The 27607-nt window shown below is 44.2% G+C and overlaps 1 protein-coding gene across 8 annotated transcripts in view; it reads left to right on the top strand.

The window, feature by feature from the left end:
* LOC134528233 (transcription factor 12) overlaps positions 1-11239 on the top strand; it is a 500640-nt gene extending 489401 nt beyond the window's left edge. For 7 of the 8 annotated variants that reach the window (XM_063361655.1, XM_063361658.1, XM_063361657.1 and 4 more), the window contains one exon: positions 1583-11239. In XM_063361655.1, the coding sequence (XP_063217725.1) occupies positions 1583-1621 (39 nt within the window). In that variant the 3' untranslated portion in view covers positions 1622-11239. Of the gene's footprint in view, positions 1-107; positions 186-1582 lie in introns of all 8 variants that reach the window. The other variant, XR_010074370.1, reaches the window with a different exon arrangement.
* Positions 11240-27607: the final 16368 nt, after the last annotated feature.

Here is a 27607-nt window from a genome sequence, read left to right as displayed (position 1 = left end):
TAACTAAAAAAATTCTCTGTTTAGCCACAACCAGAATGGTCACCCATCCAAATGCCGCTGCACTACGGAGCAATAAAGGCTAACTAACTTATGAATGTGTGTGCTAGGGAGCGGGCCTCCTAGTGTGAACAATGAGCGTCACTCCTGTCGTCGGCCGGGAGTTCCCAGCGCTGTTAGGCCGGCAGGTCAGTACTGGACAGGACGTGCTTTGGAAGCTTACTTTCTAAGCAGTGGAGGAAGCTTTGTTATAGAAAAGTACGGTCAACCTAGAAATACCTTAATTTTACGCGTGCTAAATTTTGTCTATCACTGTATGCACATTACAAACATCATTTTTATCACCATTTAGATTACTAATTGTGCTTGCAACATCCTTCGTGTGGAATGTGTTAATTATGTTGTACCTTTGTACCGCTATGTAATAGTACCAATTCGAACACTAGTTTTTATAATATTGAGCAAGTTGTTGTTTTGAACCTGGGTTGAAATCCCATGCCAGCCATTCTGACTTTGCTGCTGTTCTGCTGAGTGGTTGCTTACTATGAGGCTATATTTAGTCAGTCATTCATAGTTTGGTGTACAACATCCTGCAGGCAATAGTTAGTGAAGACATACAAAGGTTTTCCTCTTTGGTATGCTTTGTTTTGAATACGTCCGGCTCCTGCTGCAATTTTGTAAACGTACCCCTGTGCTGTACACAAGACTGCCGGTTGCTGTCACATTTAACTATCTCTAAACATCTGCAATCTGCTTGTCACCCTGATTCCCGTGGAGCGCCTGAACATGTTTTGTTATTGCACTGCAGGCCTGCATCCTCTATAAGGCACTGGTGCAAAATTTAATTTTGTTGACACTATTTGTGCATGTAACTTTGCAGGGTTGCATTTACGTACACGTGTTCTTTAACAATTGCTTGTCCTGACGTGAAACATCTTTAAAACCACACCGCAACATTTGGGTACTAGAACAAAAATTTGTATCGTATTGAAAAGGTTTAAAATATTGTCTTGTCTTAATAATTCCCCAACTAATAGTCTTGGAGATGTAAATGCAGTGTCATTATTTAACGTATACAGTTAGCTAGCTGATTTGCCTTTGAGTTTGCGTCGCGGGCGGGGAAGGGGGACCACGCAGATGGGCAAAACCCGGCAGTCTTGCTCCTTTCTATTCAGTGCAGCTCATGACTCAGTATAGAGTTTATTTAGATTGATTGATTTAAGCCAAAAATAGTGAGTGTATTTTGGACAATTTTTATATGCAAAAATGTGAAGTAAGTCTATTATATAATTGTGTACCATTCAGTGGCTGTTTCGTATTAAAAGTTGTAGTATGCAGTCAATGTCTCGTTTTCATTTCAATCCGTTACACTGACTCGCTGTCTTGGATGTTTCACATTAAACCAAGGCAGTGTGTCCTGACACAGCCCCAACAATTTACAGACACGCTGTATAGATTAAATAATTACATGTAGTGTACTTCACAATATGTAAATGAAATGCATGAAACGTGTTTGTCAACTGACTTGTGTGAGGCAGCGAAGTGACGGACAGGCGGGGAGAGTCAAGCTCGTGTGTTTGTGCAGGGACCGCCTCTGCCACACAACCAGCCGCAGCCTCAGTAGCAGAGGGCCGTGTTCAACCCCCCGTTCTACGACGCCCGGTGAGGGGAGGGACAGACAGTGGGAGTTTTACTGTTCGCGAAGCGTCGCACGTCGGACCATTGGTGGCCAGTGCGGATGCAGGTGGTGATTGTCTGATGGGAACGCCTCGAGTGGTGACGGTGACAAAATGAGAAGTGTACATTTCCAGGAAAAAGTTAACTTGAATTTTTTTTTAAGTAAAGAAGATAACTTATTCTTCCATCGTAAATGTGTCAATTTTTATTTTTTTTTGCAAACTTTGCCTTTCCCCTGCATTATTCGTATTACTATGTTGGTTTCAAGATGAATAGTTCTAAGACCAAAGTGTTGCCATTTATTTTTCAGATGTATTGCAATTATTATTTTTTATTTCTGCACGCATTGTCTATGTAAAATGTATTATGTTTTTTACCCTTGTAACAGCTGTGGAGAGCAACCTATCAAAGATGAGTTCTTATGACATGAAATTTTGAGCAGGTTTGAACAGCGTTCTGGATTAGAAGTGTCAAGGATGGTTTAAAACTGTCTTCACTTTTGATTCCATGTTGACGAGCAGCTTGCATCTAAACCATAACTAGATCTGAATTGAAAAAAAAAATAATGAAAGTTTCTATTTGTACTATATTGTATAGTGGTGTTTTTGAGCACCTTTTAATTTTGATAGATTATGTGATGACTGCCATTGTCTTTGTTTTATGAAATGTTTTCTTTCTCCCAAGAAGTGAGTTATCAACTTGCAAAGCACTTTGTCATATATAGGTGTATGCTATTATCATGGATGAACTTTATGTGAACATTTTATGTACTGGAAATGTACTAATAATGTTACTGTATATAATTGTTCATAACAGAGTGAACCATAGCTGACTTGTGCTTATATTAATTTTGTAAGCACAAGATTGTAAATAATTAAATATAGGCTAAAAAAATTATTAAAAAATATATATATTTGTGATGATTTATTCAAAAAGAAATTTCAAATTGTAAATAACAAAATTTAGGCTTAAAAATAATTGTGTTGATTATTATAAAAGAAGTGCATTTAATTTGAGATAAATATACAAAATAATCCTTTGAGCTGTTCCACAATGCATGATGTTATATGTTATAGAAATACGACACTTTGAAATCTTGCTTTCTTTTGCAACAGAGAAAGGGATGAGGGTGCAGAAAGTACCATCAAAACATAATAATATTTTTAACACATAATATTCAGTTTTTCAGAGTATATACACATATTTCATAATCATGTAAAAGAAATTAATTATGTACAGAACAGTGTGGCAAGCACCATTTTTAACACTAATGACCAAACATACCCCAAATTCTAGCAAATATTGTGTTTCCATTTGTACCAAGGATCAACATCTCTTTTCATGTGAGAATGAACACAACCTGAATTGAAATAAGACCAAGATGTCTGCTCACTGTTTTTTTTTCCCATATAATCGTAATTAATTTATCTACAAATCAAATATTCAATATTACTTTTGAAATAAACAAATTCTACTGGAAAATAACTAAAACTTTTGGGCTAGGTGTACAGTGATGCATCTAAAAATTTGTGAATTTTTTAATAGGCATTTTCAATGTCTTGTATTTAATTTAAAATCATTTGTCTTTCTTCGCAAATTGAGGATTTTATTTTTACTGCAAACAGCAAACACATTTCAAAAGTTGTTTTCATTTGGTTTCAGCTTAAAGTAATTTTTATTACTGTAATGTAATGAAGAAATTTCTCTTAAAAACATTCCTTCTTTTTTCCTATCAACATTTTGATGTGGAAGTTAAAAAAAAAAAAAAAAACTGTCGCATTGGAAGACATTAATTAGTTCTCAGGTGTTAGAGGTTACAACAATTCAAACCTATAGACATTTTGGAGTCTTTCCTTTTTAAGTCAAAGGAGACCCTTGTGTAATTATTGATGTGTAACATTTGTGTCTGCTTTTGTATATTTTTTTACTGTGGAAAGTGTTCTGTAAAACTCCTTGTACATGAATTTTTGTTATCTCCTTAATTAAACAGTCATATAATTATCTAAATTTAATAGAATACTATTCACAAATTATATGCCTACTTTCACAATATCATCACTTTCTCTGACCAACAAAAAGATTATGCTCGAACATTTATAAAGACATCATTGAAAACATAAAATATGAACTTCATAATAAATAAAACACTTGATGCATTAAGCATAATTATTTTAATCTAAAAACCACAAAATGCAACTCCTTATTCTTAGTTAGTCCAATCAGAATTGAAAAAATACTTCATAATGTTTTTTTTTTTTTGTTGCCTACCTGATTACAACACATATGAGGAAAAACGAGTATTTAAATTTATAATTTGATGGTTACTTTTAATTGAGAGAATTTCCTGTAAATTTTGCATTTTATGTTGTCACAAATTTTCTCACTAGATATTTACTAAAAATTATTTTTGAGTTGTAAAAGGTCACAGAAGTTATCATAATTATGAACAATTTCTTGACTTTTTACTGCTAATAGATGACATTAGTAAATATCTAAGGACAATATTTGTGATTACACACAAAATCCAAGAGAACTATCATGACTGCTACAGTTTAAGCCCTCCAATAATAGTAATGCAAAGATAATGAAATAACCAACATGGTGTATGGTTCCAAGCCTTAAAGTTACTAAGTTTGTAAATATGCATTTAAAGAACTAATGCCATTGTAATCATATTTTCTTCATTTATAGGCATTGCTAAAAAAATAGAATCACTTATAGGCATATTAAATTTTGTGCTTGAAATTTCAAGTTGACCCATATCCCTATATTAAACAAACAAGCATAGTTACTATTTTTGTCGCTTAAATCTTGCAACATTTACTAAAAGGCAATGGAAAACTTCAGAAGAACTGAGAATTGAGGGAGTAACATGATTGAGTTTAAGGTGTTTTTCAAAACCCTGTTTCACAGTATTTCTCATGACATTCACCTTTGAACTGTATCGATACCAGGAACACGACATCAAGTGGACCCACTTTTAATCCATCAATTTAATTGCCTATTAAATATTTGTTTACAAAAATTATTTAAAGCTGATATCAAAACTTTTAATTTGTTTGGGGCAGTATAAACTTAAAATCCTCAGGTTACATGATTTTTTTAAAATTTAATATAGAAAAAATATTAAAAGAATTAACATACTCTTTATTCCAATTATTTTCTGTATTGCAAATATGCTGTAACACTAGGCTGATTTGATCAAATGGTGAGGGGGTTGTGTGCAAAATGCTAATAAATTTTTCCTTGTAGAACTATATTGAATAAACAAGATCATAAATTAAGTACCGGGCAAAAATGTATATATGTATTTGAGAAAACTACTGTGCGTGGTCATGTACTTACAAGCAAAAGTTTTTTTATTTACTATGTGAGAATTGTCATGAGTTTACAAAACATTTTTCAAGGACTAATGTAATATTTATATTAAATATATGTTATCTGAATTAAAAATTGTCCCCTTCATAAAATTAATACAACTTTCATTTAAAAGTAAAAAAATCATATTTAACTGTTGAGAAATGTCACAACACTACTAACTAATTCAACAATGTGCCTTCACACATATTTGACACTTACGTGCTTTGCAAGCTGCTTGTTTGTTAGGAAAGAGTACAGTGATAGTTTGTAGGTAGCTACTGGTAGCTAAGTTACAGTGTTGATACACACAGCAGTACTAGTAGTTAATTTCAGTTTGACTGTAGATTACTTACAAATAATTACAATGTTTTGTAGATTTTGTTTTACCTATTTCAATATTCTATTATCTTTTTCCTTATTACTATCATTATTATTATTATGTATTTTATTTTTATTCCCAAGACTATGTTATATTATAAATATTAATGAATGAATTTTGTGTCAGATGGCAAAAAATGACAACCTTTGAGACTAAAGACAGTGTGTTCTTTCATATGATACATTTTATTCTATAAATGCATAAGAAAAGAATGCTGATGATCAATACCTAAATGTGTCTGATCAATCTTTCTGTGAAGGACTTTTCAGACACAAATCAGTGCTCCCATAGAGTCTCGTTCATATGTTACTGAATGCTAAAACATGTGTTTTACTGTTAGTGTTCAAAAAATTTTAAAACTCTAATGCAGAATTTAAATTCTGGACATCGCAAAATGTTTTTCTGCTTGTTTATTTTTTGTTCTTGCATTGTTTGATTGCAGTTGGTGCTGTATTCTGTGTTTACAAATAGTCTTATTTTGCCCCCCATTTTTTAATTAAATTATGGGTCGTCCTAATGCGAGACGAGAAAATATTATTTGTACTTTTTTTTTTCCGAAGTTTTACTGTAGATTGAATGCCTCATTTGTTTTTATTGTGTCATAATAGGATCCATTTTTGATAACAGAAATGTATTTCTCATGCTCTCTGTTATGTATATCATGTACAAAAATATGTAATAATTTTTTTTTTTTCATATTGTGCCATTTTTATTTGATATTTATTTGATACTACTCTGAAAATAATTAACTGTATTTATTTCAACAGAAATGTATTTGTCTTTTTTTTTCTTCTTGTGTCTTAAGTGTTAATTTTTATATAACGATGTTTCTTGTACATATATATTTTTGAACTGTGAGTGTTATGTATGGCAACAGTTTTAATAAAATCTGTAGCAGCCAGTATTGATTACTTTGATTCTGAAATTCTTCGTAAATTATTATAAACACATGTCATGGTTCAAAGTGTTTAAGCTGATGCAAGATGCTGGCAAACAAATGTTTTAAACTTTTACATTATGAATCCAAAAAGACGTAAATTTTAAAAATATTTCTCTGAGTGTCTTATGACCAGTTGCACTAAACTGCCCTTCGATCTGTGATTCAATGATCTTGGTTCAAGAATGATCTATGGATCATTCTTCTAAATGTTGTGCCAACACATACTGGAACTACAAGATCTTAGCTAGTGTTAACTATTGTTCATACATTTTCAATCTACAACAGGTAGCAGCGGTGTCGAAGAAATGTAAGATCCATTTCTATAGGTGGTCTAGAACAATATGAAGTCGCTACAATCGTGACTCCGTGAACAAATGGTTGATTCGTTTAGTACAAGATAGCAGCACAAATAGTCGCTGCCTTATCTTTTGAATTTTAATTACTGAAAACACATACTCGAATTAAAAAATTAATACGTAACGAAAGTCTGAAATATTTGTAGGTTTTGACTTTAAAAAAAAAAACTTCTATTTAATATGGAAAAAAATCATGACAAAATAAAATCTTTAAACATTGAACAATTGAACTAAAATAACTAGCATTTCATACTTTTAAATATGGGTACCTATTTCCTGTGAGAAAGGTTGTACTATGTACCACTAGAATAAGTAAAATTTGTTGATACGTTTGTTGTATATGATAATAGGGATGGGCCGGTCGAATCCAGGATTCGTCGAATCTGCGAGGATTCAAGTAACTAATTGGCGAAAACCACATACATTAGCAAACATTCAGCCAAGAACAGGAGAAATATGTCCGTAGATATAACCGTATTTACCCGAATATAATGTGATGATTTTTATCAAAATATCCAAAACTGAAAGTGGGGATCGGAGTATAACCGCAAACCTACATCTTTGCCGCTCGAAGAATGTTTTGAAATGACGCGGCGCGGCGAGACAACTGTGTCAAGGTCAGGGCCGGCGCCAGCAATGTGGGAAAAACGTGAAGTAAGTATGTGATTTAAGGCATGATAGTCGCACATTTTATAATCGAACTGTGCATCAAAAACACATTTCGTTCAAATTAAAACAGAAAAACGGAACTCGGACGAAAGACGGAATTAACACATAATTATCTTCGTAGTACATACTAATGAAAAAATAGGTAGTTTACTCAGTACTTGATAGAGCGTGCGCGGGGCATTCAATCATTGGCGATTTATCGATAGCCCACTACGTGTGCAATCAACGTAACCAAACGTGAATGATGCTAAGATGCAACGACATAATTCAACATGTTTGAAAATATCTTTAAAAAAATTTCCACATTAAATCAGTAAGTGGACCAAAAACGAAGCAGGCTGGACCCTTGAGAGACTCAAAATGCTTGTGTTTTTAAACAAAAACCTGGACATATGAAACAGCATTTTCGTACATTGCAGATATTGTGATCTTGGTTGCTGATTCTACTTACAGGATAATCCCGTTATAGCGAGCATGGTAATAGCGAGAACACGGCTATAACGAGGCCTTTTTGAGGAATTTACGGCATGATCGCGTGTAGCGCGCCTTGGTCATTTGTCTGCTTTATCTCCACCCCTCTTGCTCGCCACTAGACATATTGCCGTTGACACCTGTCACATCTTCATCCCGTCCTTTCTTTTATCAAACTTCCGCTTGGCTTCAAGGCCGAGGTATGCTCGACTCGAATAAACCAAGCCTTTGAATATACATATACTTGTACGATTTTATTATTATTTATAAAATAGACAAAATCTATTTTTCCCGCCATTAAACATAACAATTCACACTTTTTTTAAAAATATAAATGCTCTTAATTAATTTTTTGGACATTTTCATTAACGAATAATAAAATTGTTTATAACTATGTTAGGGCAAAAAAGTTAGAGCCGTCTTTATACTTGTTGCTAATTGATCGCGTTAATAATACACAAATATTTATAAACTTGTTTGGAATTATTTGTCGTGACACGTTTACAAACACGTCACGTTATTTATTTTACTATCTGACAAATAGTAGGCACTACCGTATTTATTTCCGAATCGCTAGGACAGTTTTCTTGTAACTTTTGGTCAGTTGTTGGGGTATCTATCTGGGGAGGGGGTGGTGATGGTTTGAGTTTAATCCCAAATTTATTTTCAAAAAAAGTTTACAGGTTTCTTTAAATGAAAAAAAAGTATAGTTTTCCAGCGACTATTTCGTTTGAGGCGTACGTGCGGTGCCGCACTCCTGCCTTTTTTGTAAGGAATTAATTCGTTGTGCTACACTAGCGCCACCTGTTAGCAACATCCCGAACCAACATGGCCGCCAGCAGACAGCCCGCGTCGACAATAGATAGCAGGACAATGCTACGTCGGCCGCGGGCCAAGCCGAGTAATCGATTGCGGGCTGAGATGCTATACTTACGTGGCGTGGTAGGGTATTCTGGTTATTTTGACGCAATCGGTGATTGCATCCGTACTTGTGGGGTATCGTTTTAAAGAGAATTCACACATCTGCTCACAGAAATTAAGATTTCATTAATAAAACCTGTTATTTTCCAATTATACAGGTTCAAACACAATTTTTATGCTATTTTCGGTTTATTTTAATTTTTTGGGGGCCAAAATCTATCCAATTCGATTATAGCGAGGACACAGTTATAGCGAGGATCAAACCCGGAACCGTGACACCTCGCTATAACGGGACTCTAGGTATTTTTAAAAGTGTCTTTCACGTGTGCGAGGATATGTAATTTTAATTTTGTAAAGAACTACAATCTACGGCAGCTTTGTTTTTGATGTCTTTTCAGTTTATTATTATGGTTTTTAAATTAGGCTTCTGTGCTCATTGAATGTAACTATATTAAGTACCTGACGTTCATATTACTTAAATTAACTCATGAGTAGTGTTAAAATAGGATTTTTTAAAAAAATTTTAGGTCATATTAACTTGTATCGCATGCCCGTATTTCATCAAGTAAGTTCTTTGTATTTGTTTTATGCCTTTTTTAATGGAATAATCTCTGTGTTTTAGGTTCATTTGTACTAGAAAACAATTTGAATGGGAAAAAAAAAATTTTTAATTTTTTTTCATGGATTTGGATTCGATATTCGACAAATCCTTAAAGGATTTGACTAAGTATTCGGATTCGGCCAAAAATAGGATTCAACCCATCCCTAATATGATATAAAAGTTTTTAAAATAATACTCTAATATTTATATCTGATCAAATTTTAGATTTTCATGTATGATGTGGAGAAATATCTACACAAAAAAATTATTAATTTTTATTTTTTATTTAATTATAACCATAGGATGTAAATACTTTACTTGTAAGGCATTTTGTATTTGCAAAATTATCATTCTTGCTAGTGTAATGTATTGCTCTATAAGCGTCGTTATGTTAGGAATTTATTAGCACGAAGAAAAAATAAAGGACAATGGTCTGAAAATTTTCTGTTTGGAGAGGGTCTTGCTTTAGCATGTGACGTAAGCGGAAGTGTTTTGTTTTGAATGAGCTTCACTACTAAAATATATTCAATTGAGCTACTAAGAAGCTGTCTATGAAACCACAGAAATTATAACTAAGCATTGTGTATTGCTGGAAGATATATTTAGGGAAATGAAGTTCGAGTCACAATAAGTGAACTAATTTAACTGACATCGATCAGATTTCATTGTGAGTGTTCACCATTAACTGCATTGGATGTAGAAACCATTTACATGTACTATATTTACACAAATATATGACTACTGGTTTCGTGTAATACATATTTGAATTACCATGTTTTTATCGCATAATCGTCGCACGCGCATAAACGTCACATGATGTTTTTAGATTCCGAGCGCTTTGTGTAGGTAGTTTTCCCGTATAAAACAATGTATTTTAAAGTTGAAAGCTAATATTCATTTGGATATTACCGCTTAGTTATTTAATTAACAGAAATACAAAGTAGTTTGATATGTAAATGTTCTTTTAAAGATGTTTTAAAACATTGTAACCTTTATCTTTACGTCTTCGTTGCCGCTGTGTACCACTTATAAAAATGTAGCCAACGCTAGTTGGCATCATCATTCATGTTTGGTTATGTTGATTCCCATATAGAGCACGCACACGTAGTCTAATATTGATACAGATATAGTTCACCGATAGAATGCAATGCGTGCGCTCTGTCTAGTGCCGAGTTAACTACATTTGATAGCCCACGCTTTCTCGTGGTGTGTACTATGACGATAGTTATGCGGTATGACTCACGTTCGTGTCACAGTTTTGGTTTTTCTATTTAAAGTTGAACAGAATGTTTTTGTTGCATGACATTATACAATTGCACACCAAACCATTTAAATTAGTCTACTTTTTAAATAAAAATATGTACTTTCCATGCATAGGTTTTGATTTTACGAATAACTTCACCTTTAAAAAAATGCTTTTTTCACATACAAATTACACCCTTCTTTTCAAACTTTATTTTAGTATAAAATGTGCGACGATTATACGATAAAACACGGTATCAAGATCAATATGCACCACGTCGAAACCGAGCTGTTACGGGTTTGCTATAAAATTTAAGAACTGACTTTGACTAGTGAACAATTGGAGGATGGTGTTACTTTGGTGAATCGTCGACAGCCTTAGAACAGAGTTCAGAAGCCGTAGTGGTCTACCGCTGCTGTAGAAGGATTTTGACAGTATTGTGTCCTGTTTCGAAACTTCAGCAAATTCCAGTACTGTCACTGTGGTAGTGTGGAGAAGGGCCCATATCACAGTCATCAACGCTAGACAAAAACTATCATTTCGTAATACAAGAAATACGATGAACCCCGATTGTAAATGTGGTTGGTATATAAAGTATATTTTATTATATTGCTATTTGTGTAGGGTTATAAAGTGTTGTGTGTAATTTTGAGTAGTGAGATAAGTTCATTAGTTAACGTTCAAATGAAGTATTTTTTTAACTTCTGTTTTAATTCTTCATAGTAGATTCTCATTTGTTTTACAGCCTTGATTCAACCTTGCATTTTTTACCATATACTACTCAGAATATACCAGAGATAACTATTCTTGTAACGTTATTATTGACTAACGTCTTTATCGATTGTACTAAGCCGAGTAACTTTTGAAATGTTGATATTAAAGTGTTTGAAGTAGAGGATTTTGTAGACTCTAACTGATATTTAGTGTAAAGATTTCAAAACTTGGTATTGGTAACTGTCACATCAATTGCTCTACTACAAATGTATAGCATTTGAATGTTAGCTATATTTAACTAGTACATAATCCTATATTTTAAATTAGTAATTTATAATTAAATTTTCTTTTGCGTACAGTAATGTCAGGTTCTGTGCAGATTGAGATTAAAAAAATCATTCAGTTGTGGTTTTCTGAACAAATAATGTTAACTTAATATCCTTCTGAGTAAAGTAATTTTGTTAATATGAAATATTTTCAAGGGTCTGCAATGGCGCCCAATTTCCGATAACGTGACTACTACTTTCAATCATTGACGAGATTAACATTTTTCTGTGTGTTAGCTGGTATCACTAAATTTTAATCTGAGACAGTTTACTTACACAGCTACTTCTCACTTGCAGGATTTAAATGCACACTTTCGTGGGTGAGACTCTACAATGAAGTTCGTGAAAATGCTGGGCATATCTGCTGGCACAGTGTCGATCCGAGATCATTAATGAACCGACCTGAGAGTCAGTTGACATCGAAGTTCCCAGTGAGCTTTGCTCAGCGCTCACTATTCAATGGTGCAACAGAAAATGTGGTGGAAGGATCATCAAACCAGCTAATGACTCGAGATCACGCCTGAACTCTTATGGTGCAACTGGCCATTATAAAGATGCTACTACTTACAAATCTTGTCAACTTTTGTGGTGTTTTGTTTCACAATATTTTATTTGTATCAGTTGACCGGATCAGTTTAGACTACATTCCACAGGATAAAGTTAAAAATATTATTTTTAATCAACTGTTTGTCAGTTATCAGGTACACTAAATTTTCCTGGATTTTATTTAACTCCTGATGAATTTGTACCACTGTTGCAGACGTGTAACATAGAGAAAGATGTTTGAGAGACGTTAAAAAAAGTGTTCTCTCTTTATATGGCAGTTAAAACTTTAAGGGTGATAAAGATGAGTTTCCATTTTCAGAAAATTATAATTAGTACTAAATAATGATTATTATATATATATTAAAAAACCCTTTGACTAGGTTAAATCTTCTGAATGGAAAAATATTTGAAAAATTGAACTAATAAATGGGCCATTTTTCCATATATATATATATATATATAGTATTTTTTTTTACCATAACTGTAATATCCTTATTCTTTATTTGTTATTTATCTTTAAATCTCTTATGGCATTTGCAGTTATTCATGAGTTTTGCACTAACATATGTATATAGTAAAACCCTCGAGAAAATAATGGAAAACCAAATAAAATGAGCTGCTTAAGGCGATTGGTGCATGGAAAATATTACGACAAAACTAATTTATCTGTACATATTTATTTTTGATGCTTCTTTTTAAGAAATAATGTACCTAGAATCTTTTTTAATAAACTTTTTTTACTGAGTTATGTAATTTTAATTGCATTTATTTTTATTCCAAGCCAGAATTATTTAGAAAACACATAATTATGTTAAACTTAAGTATAGTACAAGAAACGAGTGTACGAATAGGTTTCTGCACCTATAAAAGTAAGAAAAAATTTTCATCTTCAAAATTACAGTTTAATATTGACAATTTCCATTGATCATTGCTGGACTACTTCAGGAGCGATTTAAAGAATAATTTAAATGAAAATGAAAACATAATTGGCAGAACACTATTGAGTTATGTATATATTTTCATATCCTTTTTTTTTTTTTTTTTTTTTTATACGATCCGACTCAAAACACGCTCTCTGGAGTGGCAGTTCTAGTGCTGCGTGTAAAACTCTCGCCGCCGGGAAGAATGTCCCCGTGACGTGGCGCTGAGGGCGGCGCTTGTCGGAACCAGGTAGTCCGGCGGAGCTCCGGCCGGCTGGCCCTGCTTGCGGGAGGGGAGGGGGAAGGATGAGGTGTAGAGGGAGGATGAGAGAGGAGGCCGAAGAAACGAAGGGTCTGTCAAGGTCGCGCTTCATAGTGGAGTATCTTCGCTCAAGCAAGGAAATTGTCCCTGTACAGAAAAATTTGTACAGCGAAATTATTTTTAGCGGTTATGTTTTGACTTGAAGTTGAATACTGACAGGGTGATTATTCTTTTTGGTGGTTGTTTACACATATGAATAAATTTTTACCCTCCAGATTAATATGTTTTGACAGCATAGAACATCAGTTGTGTATTCCGGTTAGTTAGGGTATGCTATATGCACACTAGAATGACAGATCTAAATTTAACCAAAAAAAATAGATTTTATATTTATTAAAATTTATTTAGAACATCAAATCAACACTAGGCTATTCTCGTTATATGAAATTAAAAAAATTGAATATGTTAGCTAGCGATGCCAGAATGCCGGGCACACTAATTACAAATGTCCTTTTGTAATATTACATTGCACAGAACACTGAAACCTTAATACTTCAAATGTTTGTTTACAGTTTTAGGACGAGGGCAAGGTGGCGGATGTGGTCCTCCCATGTCTCGGAAAACACAATGACATCATCGAGGTAGGCTATGGCAATCTGTCCCACATACCCCTCTAGCACCCGCGTCATCATCTCCTGGAAGGTGGCTGGCGCGCACTTTAAGCCGAATGGCATGGCCCTAAATTGGAAGCGCCACCCATCTGGTGTTGTAAAAGCAGTTTTACCTCGGTCCCCAGGCCGTATGGGCACCTGCCAATAGCCAGCCTTGAGGTCAAGCGTGCTGAACACTTTGGCTCGTCCTAAGCCTGCGATGGCGGCCTCGACACTGATCTGGGGAGGAGGTGAGCTGATGGTGATGGCATTCAGGGGCCGGAAGTCCACACAAAAACGCAGCGAGCCGTCCTTTTTCGGGGCCAACACCACACATGAATTATAATGGCTATTGGAGGGCTCGATGACGCCATCCTGTAACATTTCTGATACCTGCTCTCTGATGGCGCTCTGCTCTCGGAAGCCATATCCCCTGGGTGGTTCATGAATTGGTTGATCATGCATGGTTGGGATCCGATGCTCTGCCACTGTGGTGCGTTGCAGGGGGTTGGCAAGTGCAAACACATCCTGCCTCTCTTGCAGCACCTTTTCCACAGCTGCCTGATACTGCGGGGGTACATCGTGACGCAGTTGCGCCAGTGTAAGCGGTTCGCCAGTTGGTTCGGGTACGAGCCCCGTGGCATACACTGTGTATCGCTCCCGGGTTCCCACGTGGACTCGTGCAGCCTTCAGCTCAACCACAGCATCATGCTCTGCCAGCCAGGGCTGTCCTAATACGAGGTCTTCGTGCAGGTCCTCCACAACAAGGGAAAGAACTGTGGTCGACATTTCCCGAAGGTTTACCTGGAGTTCGGCTTGGCCCACTGTCATCCCTGGCCGTGTAGTGGTCGCGAGGCGCAGCTCGGCACGGTAGGGTTGGAGTGCTCCCGGGGGTACCAGGCTTGGGGCGACAAACACATGGCTCGCACCTGTGTCGACCAGTGCCGCCATCGGCTGGCCATTCACCTCCACCGGGATGCGCAGCAGGTGGTCGTGTGGCCGGAACAGTTGGCCCAGCGTTGGTGTGGTACCTGGCATCATCCTGATAGGTGGTGGTGCAGGTGGCATTGAGGGCATTGGTCCTGTGGCCAGTGATGCCGTTGGAAAGGATGGTGCCAGTAGCGCTGCTGGTGGTGTGGCTGGTGGCGCCAAGAGTGAGGTTGCAGCAGGTTGTGCCCTGGCTGAGGTCATGGCAGGTGGTGCCGAGAAGGGAGTTGCGGCAGGTGGTGCCGAGGAGGGAGTTGCGGCAGGTGGTGCCGAGAAGGGAGTTGCGGCAGGTGGTGCCGAGGAGGGAGTTGCGGCAGGTGGTGCCGAGGAGGGAGTTGCGGCAGGTGGTGCCGAGAAGGGAGTTGCGGCAGGTGGTGCCGAGAAGGGAGTTGCGGCAGGTGGTGCCGAGGAGGGAGTTGCGGCAGGTGGTGCCGAGAAGGGAGTTGCGGCAGGTGGTGCCGAGAAGGGAGTTGCGGCAGGTGGTGCCGAGGAGGGAGTTGCGGCAGGTGGTGCCGAGAAGGGAGTTGCGGCAGGTGGTGCCGAGAAGGGAGTTGCGGCAGGTGGTGCCGAGGAGGGAGTTGCGGCAGGTGGTGCCGAGAAGGGAGTTGCAGCAGGTGGTGCCGAGGAGGGAGTTGCGGCAGGTGGTGCCGAGGAGGGAGTTGCGGCAGGTGGTGCCGAGGAGGGAGTTGCGGCAGGTGGTGCCGAGGAGGGAGTTGCGGCAGGTGGTGCCGAGAAGGGAGTTGCGGCAGGTGGTGCCGAGAAGGGAGTTGCGGCAGGTGGTGCCGAGGAGGGAGTTGCGGCAGGTGGTGCCGAGAAGGGAGTTGCGGCAGGTGGTGCCGAGAAGGGAGTTGCGGCAGGTGGTGCCGAGGAGGGAGTTGCGGCAGGTGGTGCCGAGAAGGGAGTTGCGGCAGGTGGTGCCGAGAAGGGAGTTGCGGCAGGTGGTGCCGAGGAGGGAGTTGCGGCAGGTGGTGCCGAGAAGGGAGTTGCGGCAGGTGGTGCCGAGAAGGGAGTTGCGGCAGGTGGTGCCGAGGAGGGAGTTGCGGCAGGTGGTGCCGAGGAGGGAGTTGCGGCAGGTGGTGCCGAGGAGGGAGTTGTGGCAGGTGGTGCCGAGGAGGGAGTTGCGGCAGGTGGTGCCGAGGAGGGAGTTGCGGCAGGTGGTGCCGAGAAGGGATTTGCGGCAGGTGGTGCCGAGAAGGGAGTTGCGGCAGGTGGTGCCGAGAAGGGAGTGGCGGCAGGTGGTGCCGAGGAGGGAGTTGCGGCAGGTGGTGCCGAGGAGGGAGTTGCGGCAGGTGGTGCCGAGGAGGGAGTTGCGGCAGGTGGTGCCGAGGAGGGAGTTGCGGCAGGTGGTGCCGAGAAGGTTGTGGCAGATGGCGCCATTCTCGCGGGGGGTGGGCCCCTCAGTCCCGCACCCCCGGTGGTCCATTTACCGACTGCGGCACTGTCTTTTGCTAGCGTAGTGGTGGGGGAAGTGGACATTCACTGTGCCAGTGATATGCCCCAGTGGCGCAACCCCGTTGGCACTGAGGTGGCCGCTCATGGTTGCGTTGCGACTGGTTGTCCCGGCGGCCTGGCTGCGTGGTGCTCTGGCGTGACGCCAGTGCATCCTCGATGGCCCGCTGCCGCCTGGGTGATGATTGAGGCTCACTCGGCCTGGCTTGGTGGTTGGTCACTGGTGCGCCCGGTAACGCTAGGCTGTGGTACCCCCAGTTTGTCATTGATGGGTTTCGGCGCCACACCATCTGGAGGTTTCTTTCAATGGCCACTGCCTGTTGCACATAGTCTTCTACCGAGGTGTGTCGGTAGCAGCGGAGGAAGGGCTGAAGCTCATCACGCAGCAGGGTGGTGGCAGTCGGCAGTGCTGCCATTGTTTCTGTGTTCGGCATGATCTGCCGAAACAGCTGCAGTTTTTGGGCGACAAACTGCTCCACTGGTTCCTCGTCTCGCTGCTGTCTCCCGTAGAATTGGGAGGTACACTGTACCACCGCCTCTCCTGTGTCAAAACGCTGCATGAACTTGGTGGTGAACTCCAGCCACAGCATTCCGAACTGGCCCCAGAGGCTCCACCAGTGACGTGCCACGCCCCGCAGCTGCTCACTCGCACGTTCTGCCCATTCGTCAGATGGTATTCCCGCCCTCGCTAGGCGCACCTCGCATTGCCGTAGAAACTCGCCCGGGTTCTCCTGCGGCAGTCCACTGAACTCCGGTAGTGTTGCTCTACCCGTGTTCGTCACCATTCGCGGTGCCCCCCATGTGGCGCTCAGGTCGGTCAGTAATGTGTGTTCCTGTGACTGCCTTGGTTTCTGCTCGCGCTGTGCGCAGTTTGCACACTCTGTTGTTTGGCGCCAAATGCCATCACCTGGGGTCTTGAACTCGATACCCGGGGTGAGCCTAGTAGTTGCTGGTGTTTCTGTTGAGGTGTTTGTTCTCCGGGAGGGCGCCAGGCTAGTCTTAAGCGTCTAGCCGTTGTTGTGGTGGGTCGTCGGCCCCAGCATGCACTACTAAGCTCCTAGGCTATATGGTGGCTGAACACAATGAACACACGCACGTTTTTGAACGGATGGGAAACGCGGGGAACGGCATGTCCGTCCAAGTTGATGACCTGTTGTCGACTGCCGTTGACCGCGGCCGGCCTAGGAGGGGGGGGGGCAGCGTCAGCCTACATAGGCTAGGCTAGGGGTGCGGTCTCGCAACGGGGTAAGGTACTGGCGAGGTGGAGACCGGGCTTCACTGTCACAGGCGGTACGACGTCAGTACTATGGATGAGGATCAGGGTGGTAGTAATCAAAACCGACCCCGAAGACGTTTGGACCCTAGTGATCCACAGTTTGGTGATATTATCCGAGATTTGTTGCATAATGACGTCCCTGACGATGAAACAAGCAGTGTAAGTGAAGTGGACGACTCCGACGAAGATCCCGACTTCATTTTACCAGGGTGTGAAGGACAAGTTATAGATGACAGTTCTGAGGAAGAAGATGAAATTATGTTAGAAGAGGATGCTTCAAACGAACCAATAGTGGATCAAGCTAATCAAGCTGTGACATCGTCCGGCCGACGACCACCCCAGAGCCCGACCTGCACCCGCCAGTATATGCTCCCGCTAACGGAACACACCCCTGGCCATGGCCCACCCGAGTCAGGCGAGCCGAACAGCGATTAAAGGCAAACCCGCGAAAACCTGAGTAGACAAGAGAAGAACCGTACCCATTCCTCCTGGAACATTAAATTAGGATTTTAGCGACAATAAAGTCTCTTCCAGACACACCCATTTAGAGTCTAGCGTAATGAGGTCAAACCTGGCGCAAGGGAGGCCGAGCCTCCCTCGGACGCCATGTCAGTTCGGCAGTTCAGCACAGCTCACGGACCGGGGCGGACCTACGTCCCACAGAGGGGCAACAGCCTTTGTCTTCACCGAAAGTAACGTCCGGTAAATATAGTCACTAATTAACAGAACCCCTTTTTTTTTACTTAACCTCTCCGTGAGTACCCGGTTCCCTTTTTTCGGTCCAGGACCTAGTCCGACCGCATCAGTTTAAAGACACCCCGCACCACACTTGGTCAGCGGGGTTGATCTTCAGTATACGGCACGGGCCGCCTCCCGCAACTCACAGAACTTTACTTAAGGTCACGCGCACGGCGCTGACCACAAACCCGCAAGGGAGCTTGGACAAACTTAATTGCGGTGCGTGTTTCACCACAGTGGGCACAACACCCGCGCAGAGACATTCGTATACGGGATTGGCCGTCTCCAACCGTCCACCCCTTAATTCAGTGTATTTTGTTTCCCGGATTTTGTATTACTAACTTACGTTACCCGAGTAACGAGTGCCACGTAACTTGTGCGCGCCCCCTTAATTCAGTGTATTTTTGTGTCCCATATTTTGTATTACTAACTTACGTTACCCGAGTAACGAGTGCCACGTAACTTGTGCGCACCCCCTTAATTCAGTGTACTTTTGTGTCCCGCCTTTGTGTTACGAAATTACGTTACCTGCGTAATCAGTGAGACGTATGAGACGTAACAGCGTCCGAGGCCCACGTAACGCGGAACACAAACAATACTACGCCACGGAATAACGAGTTAAACCCCCCCCCCCCCCGGGGACCTCTGTAGAGTGTTGTATTGTGTACGACTCGCTCCTATGAATAAAAGGTACGACACCACCACCTCAACTCCACGTCTCTTATTTAAACATCATCTCACGCAACACCGCCGCCGGCCCTAGTGGGCCACGCAGGGGCACATACATCCACGACCCCAAATTCACGACTAGAGCCGAGCTAGTCTGGCGCCCACCCGGACAATACGTATCAAGAGCCGCCTTTTCCCACTAGGAGCCACACCGGGACTCGAGCCCGAGACCCCGGACGACGGCAGCTGTAAGAGAAGTCTTTTTCATTGAAAGAACTAAGAAGACTGAGCTAGTAGTGCCAAACGCATGGACCAACAAGCCACCACCCCGAAACGTGAGAACACCTGCTAGGAACATTATTAGGGGCTTACCTGGATTACAAGCACGAGGTAGAACACTCGGAAACCAACCAAGCAAAAAAGAGGTATGGCAGCTATTGTTTGATGACGTAATTATGAACATGATCCTGGTAAACACCATCATAAAACTTGAAGCCGTAAGAGCTGGTTTGTCAGTTATGACTAAAAAAAAAAAAACTATAGAGATACAGACATTGAGGAGCTCAACGCTCTAATTGGATTATTGCTGGCATCATCAGTTTTATCTTCAAATGAAGAGAAAATAACTTCTGTATTTACAAAAGATCTTTACAGTAGACCAGTTTATTCAGCGACTATGTCCATCAAACGATTCGAGATACTTCTAATGTGTCTACGCTTCGATGATTTTAGAACACGTAATCAAAGAAGAGTAACAGACAAAGCTGCTCCTATATCTGAAATATTTGGAAATTTCATTGAAAACTGCAAAAGATCGTACTCAGTATCTTCTGAGGTAACGATTGATGAGATGCTCGTACCTTTTCGAGGGCGGTGCGGGTTTAAGGTGTTTATGCCAAAAAAAACCTAAGAAGAATCAAAGTCATGTGTTTATGTGATGCTAAAACCTCCTATCTTCTAAATGCTTACATCTACACCGGAAAGAGTTCTGATTCCGTGGGACTGAGTGAGACAGAAAAAATCCTTGCCATACCAATTCAATCTGTAGTAAGACTTTGTAAACCGATCGTAAACAGTAACAAAAATGTTACTGCAGATAATTGGTTTAGCTCACTTGAAGTTGTAGATGAGTTACTGAAAAGAAAACTCACTTACGTCGGCACAGTACGAAAAGACAAGAAGGCTATCCCAGAAGTATTTCTACAAGATCCTGTACGTCCAGTTGGCTCATCATTGTATGGATTTAGATACAGAATTACTTTACTGAGCTATGTGCCAAAGTAAAACCGAGCTGTTATCCTCATTTCATCGATGCATCATTCAACTGAAACAAACGAGAATAAACGCAAGCCTGAGATAATAGTGCATTATAATGCAACTAAATGTGGAGTTGACATCATGGACATGAAGTGTGCTATCTATTCTTCAAGCCGGCAAACAAGAAGATGGCCAGTAGCAATGTTCTACAGAATGCTGAATATTGGTTCCGTGAATTCGTTCATCCTGTACATGAGCTACAAGAACTCTTCTCTTCTGACAGGATTCGAGTTCATAAAACAGTTGAGTTTTGAGCTCATCAAACCCCATCTTCAAAAAAGGTTCTCTCTTCCAAGCCTTCAACAAACCCTGAAAGAAGACATCAGAAGAGTGCTTGGAAATGATGTGCCAGCCGAAGAACGTAGAGCCAAGGGAGAAGGAGACGAAGCTGACGCTGGACCGAGTGACAAAATGGAGAAGAGGAAAACCTGCAGTAAGTGCCCAAGTGCAAAGAAAAGGAAGACGGCCTACAAGTGCATACTTTGTTCAAAGGCTATCTGTCTGGAGTGCAGTAGAAAACTTTGCTTGGAATGTGCAAAGGAAGTCATCTCCTAATCAGGTGATGGTTTTATTTTCTTTGAACATTTGAAAAACATTTGAAAATTCATTGAACATTCTAAAACATAATATTTTGATCTTATAATGATTTTTTTCATACGAAATAAATGCAGTTTTTGGCTCAATTGGTTTTATTCTTTCAATAAACACAATTTTCATACTATATAGGGTAATTACCATTAAAACCTAATGGTATCATGGGTTATATTATATTGAGGTCTGACAGACCGGGGGTTTCGGTTAGTGGTGTGAGGCCTAGGGTTTCGGTAAAAGTGCTAGTGGAATTCTTCCAGCAGCGTCAAGAATAGGGCCCCAGGTTGTGAAACCGGGATATCCTCAGGACGTGCATTCGGGATATTCGCGGGACATTAAAATGCGATTATACTAGGTAAAATAACTAAATATAATGACCTTACTTAATTGTTGTATGTAAACTTTGTCTAATGAAAAATTTTATATTTAATTATCGCCAAAAATTAATGTAGTACTGAAAGGATATTCCATGGATATCCTCTAGACATCCAGGACATATATGGGACATTCAGGACAAATACAGGATATCCATAGGATATCCTGTGCTGTGTGGGACACTTCAAAACAGATGTTTGAAACTCATCTTTCTGACACTCTTTGGGAGCTTAGCCTCCCAAAAACCCACTTGAGTTTTTATCCATTTTTATTTGACTATACAGTACCTTGCTATCAATCCTCATAGGCAAATTAAAAAATTCAAACAATAAGAATTCACACAATTAATAGAGATGATGGAAAATAGCATTTGTAAATATACTTTATAGCCAGGGCGCTAAAAAGTGCCAGGAGTCTAGTGTGGGAGTTTCCATTCTATAACTTCTCTTTATTCTATGATCTAACATCTAACCTCGGTAACGAGAAAATTCTGTGTTCTCATGTTGCAAATACATTTATGATATTATTGTGTCCTTCCTGACATGCTGTTAGTGCTTCGCCCACTGTTCAACATCTTCCTTGTGTCCTTCCACTCCCGAACCAGATATCAACACACTTGCCGTCGTCCGGGGTCTCGGGCTCGAGTCCCGGTGCGGTTCCTAGCGGGAATGGCTGTCGCAAATGTAATGAGTCCGGGTGGGCGCCAGACTAGTTCTGGTGCTAGTCGGTAGTTGGGTCGTGGGGTCGATTGCCCTGCGTGGCCCACTAGGACCGTCGGCGGTGTTGCGTGGGTTTGAGAGATTCCCTACTCGACGGTGGTTGGGAATAGCAGGTTTAAAGAAATGTACGCTGAAGTGGGTTAATAAATGACGTGCGTCATTTATTCAGTCGACAGTGGCTCTGGTGTAACGTTGTTGGCTACACGCCACGTCGTACAATAGGTGACGTTACAAGATACAAATTACACGATTACACGCAACTGAGTCTGAGAGTTACTGAATTACCGTAGCACAAGTTTACAAAAGGAATGTTACACGAGGTTGCGTTATACAAATTTACGAATGTTACGTGGAGAGATGCGTCGCACAGATTACAAAAGAAATGTTACACGAGGTTGCGTTGCACAAGTTTACGAAAGAAAATGTTACACGAGGGTGCGTTGCACAAGGTTACAAAGAAATGTTACAAAGTCACTAATTATTGCGTATTATCGTGTCCCTAGGCGTTTCTGAGCCTGGTTGCTCAACGAGGGATGAGGGTGATTGGAGGCGGCCAATCCCGTAAATCTGCGTATTGAGGCGGTGCTCGCGTCCACGGCAGTGGAGCGCGGACCGCAGCTAAATTCGCTCAAGAGTTCCCTTACGGGGAGTGTCAGCGCCGAAGCGACTGAGATTAACAAAAGTTCTGTCCTCAGGAGTCGGCCCGTACCGGATAATGCACCTACCCCGCGGACCAAGTGTGGTGCAGGGGGGGGGGGGGTGTGATATTTATGCGGCCGGATTAGGTCCTGGACCGAAAAGCTGGACCGGGTACACACGGAGAGATTATTAAAAAGGTTTTGAAGAATGACTATAGTTACCAGAAGTGAACTCGGTGTGGACAAAGGATGATGTCTCTCCGTGGGACGTGCGTCCGCCCTGGTCCACGAGTCGCGCTGTACTGGCGTCATGTCATGGCGTCCGGCCGAGGCTCGGTGGCCCTCGCGCCAGGGTTGACCTCATTACGTTAATTTCTGATCTGATAAGTTAATAAGAGAATTTAATGATGTTAAATTCTTATATAAATTATAAAGGCTGAATTAAGGTCATTTGCCCCTTCTATGAATTGAAAGTTATTATATTTAAGAATTATTGTGTTTGAATTTTTACGTCACACCAGCGACTGTTCGTTTCTTGTCAGATTGTTCTGGTGTGGTTAATGACGCAACACAAGGTTTGAATAATTATGTCATAAGGTCTGATTGATTGATTCAGGCAGAAAGCCGCCAGGGGAACACTCACATGCGTATTTATGTAGTTGCACACGTGAGTGCCCGGGCACTCCTACGTCGCACTTCTGTCAACCGACTTTAAATTACTACGTAATATAGTTTAATAATTAGTGTTTGTTTTTATACGTGGTTGATTGAAGTGACGGTCTGTTTATTTGGGGAAGGCCGGGTTCTAACTTATTTGTTGGTGGCTCGCCTGACTCGGGTGGGTCATGGCTAGGGGCGCGTTCCGTTAGCGGGGTGAATACTGGCGGTTGCAGGTCGGGCTTTAGGGTGGCCTTCGGTCGGACGACGTCAAACGCCCCCCCCTCGAGAAGCCCGACCTTGCGCCGCTAGTGACCCCGTTACGTGGGGGCGCCCCTAGCTTCGGCAGCAGCTCCAGCCAGGTGGTGCTCGCGGCGGCCGCAGCTGGTAGGGCCTGCGTACTGGATCCAGGTCGTCCCACGTTGAACAGCCGGGTGTTGGCTCGTCGGCGTGGTCCGGCAGCTGATAGGGCCCGCGCTCTGGACCTGGTGCGTCCCGCGTCGAGTGCCCGAGGTAGTCCGGCAGCTGGTAGGGCCCGCGCTCTGGACCTGGGTGGTCCTGCGTCGAGTGCCCGAGCTGGTCCGGCAGCTGGTAGGGCCCGCGCTCTGGACCTGGTGCGTCCCGCGTCGAGTGCCCGAGGTGGTCCAGCAGCTGGTAGGGCCCGCGCTCTGGACCTGGTGCGTCCCGCGTCGAGTGCCCGAGGTGGTCCGGCAGCTGATAGGGCCCGCGCTCTGGACCTGGTGCATCCCGCGTCGTGAGTCCAGGTGGTGGGACGTGGGCGGGGGCCCGTGGCGCCTTCCCCCGTACGTAGTCGTCCAGGTACCTGGGTGGCCGGCGGTTCCTCGGGGGGAGGTTCCCTGGGGCGTCTCCTGGGCCCGGGGGCTCCTGGGGCGATGTGGCGGCGTCTGGCCGTAGGTCGTCCGGGGCTGAACGCGGCGTAGTGTGGTACGGACGTCTCTCCCGCTCTGGGATGCCAGGCGGCCCCAGGTCGGTGGTCTCGTCGTCTGGCTCCGTCACCACGGGAATGGTCTCAGCCTCGTCGTCCTCTATCGGGGTGCTGAGGGGGTCCGGAAACTCGGTGATCGAGAGTGTCTCGACGCCGTCCTCTGGCGGTCTCGGTGTAGTCGTGGGATCGTCAGTGTACGGAGGCCACTCGATGAGGGGTCCTTGGGGCTCGTCTTCGCGGGTAGGTGTCCCGCTAGGCTCGTCGGCTACCTCTGGTGCCGGTGTGGCCGTCGTGTCCTCGTACACGAGCGTCTGTGGTCGGCTCTGACCAGTTGGGCTTCGTGCCGGGGTGGTCTCGGCGGGCGTGTCCCCCTCAGGCGCTCCCTCGGTGTCCGGTGTGGGTGCTACCTCCTCGTCGGGGGGGTTCTCCCCGGTTAGGTGGGCCAGCCGCAGATCGTCGCGGTGTACCTTCCTGTCCCGTCTCCCGCCGGTGCGTACTAGGAAAGTGGTCCTCCCGAGCCGTCGGCGTACGGGGTGGGGGCCGCTCCACCTTGGGGCGAGTCCAGCGCAATAGTTGCGGGGCGCGTTGGAGAGGGGGTGCACGCGGACAAACACCTGGTCGCCTACCCGCACCGCAGGCGGGGGGTGTTCGGTCGTGGGTGTTATTTCCTGTGCGTATCGCCTCTGACGTTGTCGAGCCTCGTCGTGTTCGGCGGTGCCCCGCCGATCGCTGTCGGCTGTGTCTTCCGCCGGGTGGGGTGGTCCGTGTGTGGTCCATTCCCCTGGCAGTGGCAGGTTGTGCCCCTGCACCATCTCTGCCGGTGTGCGGCCGGTGGCGGCGTTGGTGCGTCTCCGGACGCAGAACAGTGCGTCTGGCACGTGGGTATCCCACTGAGTGTGTTCCGCCCCCAGTCGTATGCGCAGTTGTGCCTTCAGCTCCTGGTTCCGTCGTTCGGTGGGGTTTGCCCTCGGGTGGTAGGCTGGCGTCGAGTGGTGTTCGACCTCGTGGTCGGTGCACCAGGCCTTCCACTGACGGCCCAGGAACTGGCTGGCGTTGTCTGTTAATATGGACTGGGGGTAGCCCCAACGTGACATAAACTCGTTGGTCAGTATGTGAAGTAGAGTGGTGGTCCTGATGTTGCTGCACGGGTACGCTTCGGTCCACCGCGTGAACAAGTCCGTCACGACAAGCAGGAAGCGTTTCCCGCGAGGCGTGCGGGGGTAGGGGCCCATCACGTCCAGTGCAATGGTCTGGAAGGCGGTGGTGGGCTCCCTGGGCCGTTGTTGCTCCTCCCCGTCCCGTCGGCGTGCCTTTCGTCTCTGGCAGACCTCGCACTCGCGTACGTACTCACGGACGTCGTGGGTCAGACCTGGCCAGTGGTAGTGTCGGCCCACTTCGCGGCGGGTCTGGTCCGTCCCGGGGTGCCCCGCGAGGTCGTAGTCGTGGTGGAACCGCAATGTGGCCTCTCGCGCCTCCGTGGGGACGTAGGTTCGCCAGTCGCCGTGGTTGCCTGGGGTCCGCGTCATGACTACGCCGTCCTGCACACGCCAGGTACCGTGCTCGGCCGCTGGGATCTGTCGACGTCGGCGGTCGGCGTCGGCTGACGTCTCCTGGGCCTGGCATACGCACCGATACAGGTCGGCGGCGGTGTTGGGCGGTCCTTCCTCGTCCTGGGCGTCGGCCGTGAGGCGGCTACATGTAGTGTCACCGTGTTCGGGTGGGTTTGGCGTGACTGGGGGTAGCATGGTGTCCCAGTCGTCGTCGTCCCGCAGTTCGGTGTTCTGGTCGGGTTCTCGTGATAACAGGTCGGGCAGCTGATTTTCGGTGCCGGGGACATGCTTTACCTCAAAATCAAACGATTGGAGAAACAAGGCCCACCGAATCAGTTTGCCCTTCCTGCCCTGCATTGTGTGTAGCCACGTCAGGCATCGGTTATCTGTCCGAAGTGTAAAGGTCTTTCCCTCGAGGTGTGGCCGGTACTTTTTCATGGCCCAGACTACGGCTAGGCACTCCTGCTCGTTGCTGTGATATCGGCGCTCTGCCGAGCCGAGCTTTGCGCTAGCGTAGTCTGTGACCTCACGCTCGCCGTCCGGGCCTACGTGGTATAGTACAGCGCCCACCCCGAGGTTACTCGCGTCCGTCTGCAGGTAGAGGTGACGTTCTGGGTTTACACGCGTGAGCGTGTGACACTGTGTGAAGGCGAGTTTGACCTCTTCGAATGCGCGCTGGGCGTGGTCGTTCCACCGGTAACGTGCCTGGGGTGACAGGAGGTCCGTCAGGGGGGCTATTGTCCTCGAGAAGTTAGGGATGTAGCACCGGAGCCAGTTGATCAGGCCGATGAAGCGTTGTAGCTGTTTCCGCGTTCGTGGTACCTCGGCTTCGGCGATCTTCGCGAGGTGGCTCGCTTGCGGCCGGTTACCCGCGGCGCTCACGACATGCCCCAGAAACTCGACTTCCTGCGTCCCGATGTGGCACTTGTGGTGCGCGACGGTCAAGTGGTGGGTAGCGAGGCGTTCTAGGACCAGTGTAAGGTGTCGGATGTGTTCCTCCCAGGTCTCAGAGAATACGATTACGTCGTCGAGGTACGCTAGTGCGAAGCGATCGACGTAGCCCTCAAGTACACGCGTCATCATCCCCTGGAACGTCGCAGGGGCGCATTTCAGTCCGAATGGCATCGCTCGAAATTGGAATTTGCGGCCGTCGGGGATGGTGAACGCGGTCTTCTCGCGGTCTTCGGTCCGGATGGGAACCTGCCAATACCCTGATTTAAGGTCGAGGGTACTGAACACCGTTGCTCGTCCTAGTCCTGCTACCGCGTTCTCCACGCTGATCTGGGGTGGCGGGGCGCTAACTGTGATAGTGTTCAGTGGCCGGAAGTCTACGCAGAACCGCAGTGATCCGTCCTTCTTCGGCGCGAGTACTATGCAGGCGTTGTAGCGACTATTCGACGGTTCAATAACACCATCCCGGAGCATCTCCGCGACCTTTTCCCGTATGGCACGTTGCTCCCGGAAACCGTATCCTCTGGGGGGCTCGTACACCGGGTTGTTGTGGGTGGTCGGGATGTGGTGCTCGGTGACCGTGGTTCGTCTGAGGGGGTCGGACACCGTGAATATTTCCTGTCGCTCTGCTAGTACCCGGTCTACGGCGGCGCGGTACTCGGGTGGGACGTCGTGACGTACCTGGTGAAGTGTGACGGTTTCATGAGCCCGT

Source organism: Bacillus rossius, chromosome 1 (genome assembly GCF_032445375.1).
Source record: "Bacillus rossius redtenbacheri isolate Brsri chromosome 1, Brsri_v3, whole genome shotgun sequence".
Lineage (NCBI taxonomy): Eukaryota > Metazoa > Arthropoda > Insecta > Phasmatodea > Bacillidae > Bacillus > Bacillus rossius.
Note: the sequence above shows the minus strand (reverse complement) of the source record. Positions and strands in the feature narration are given on the sequence as shown.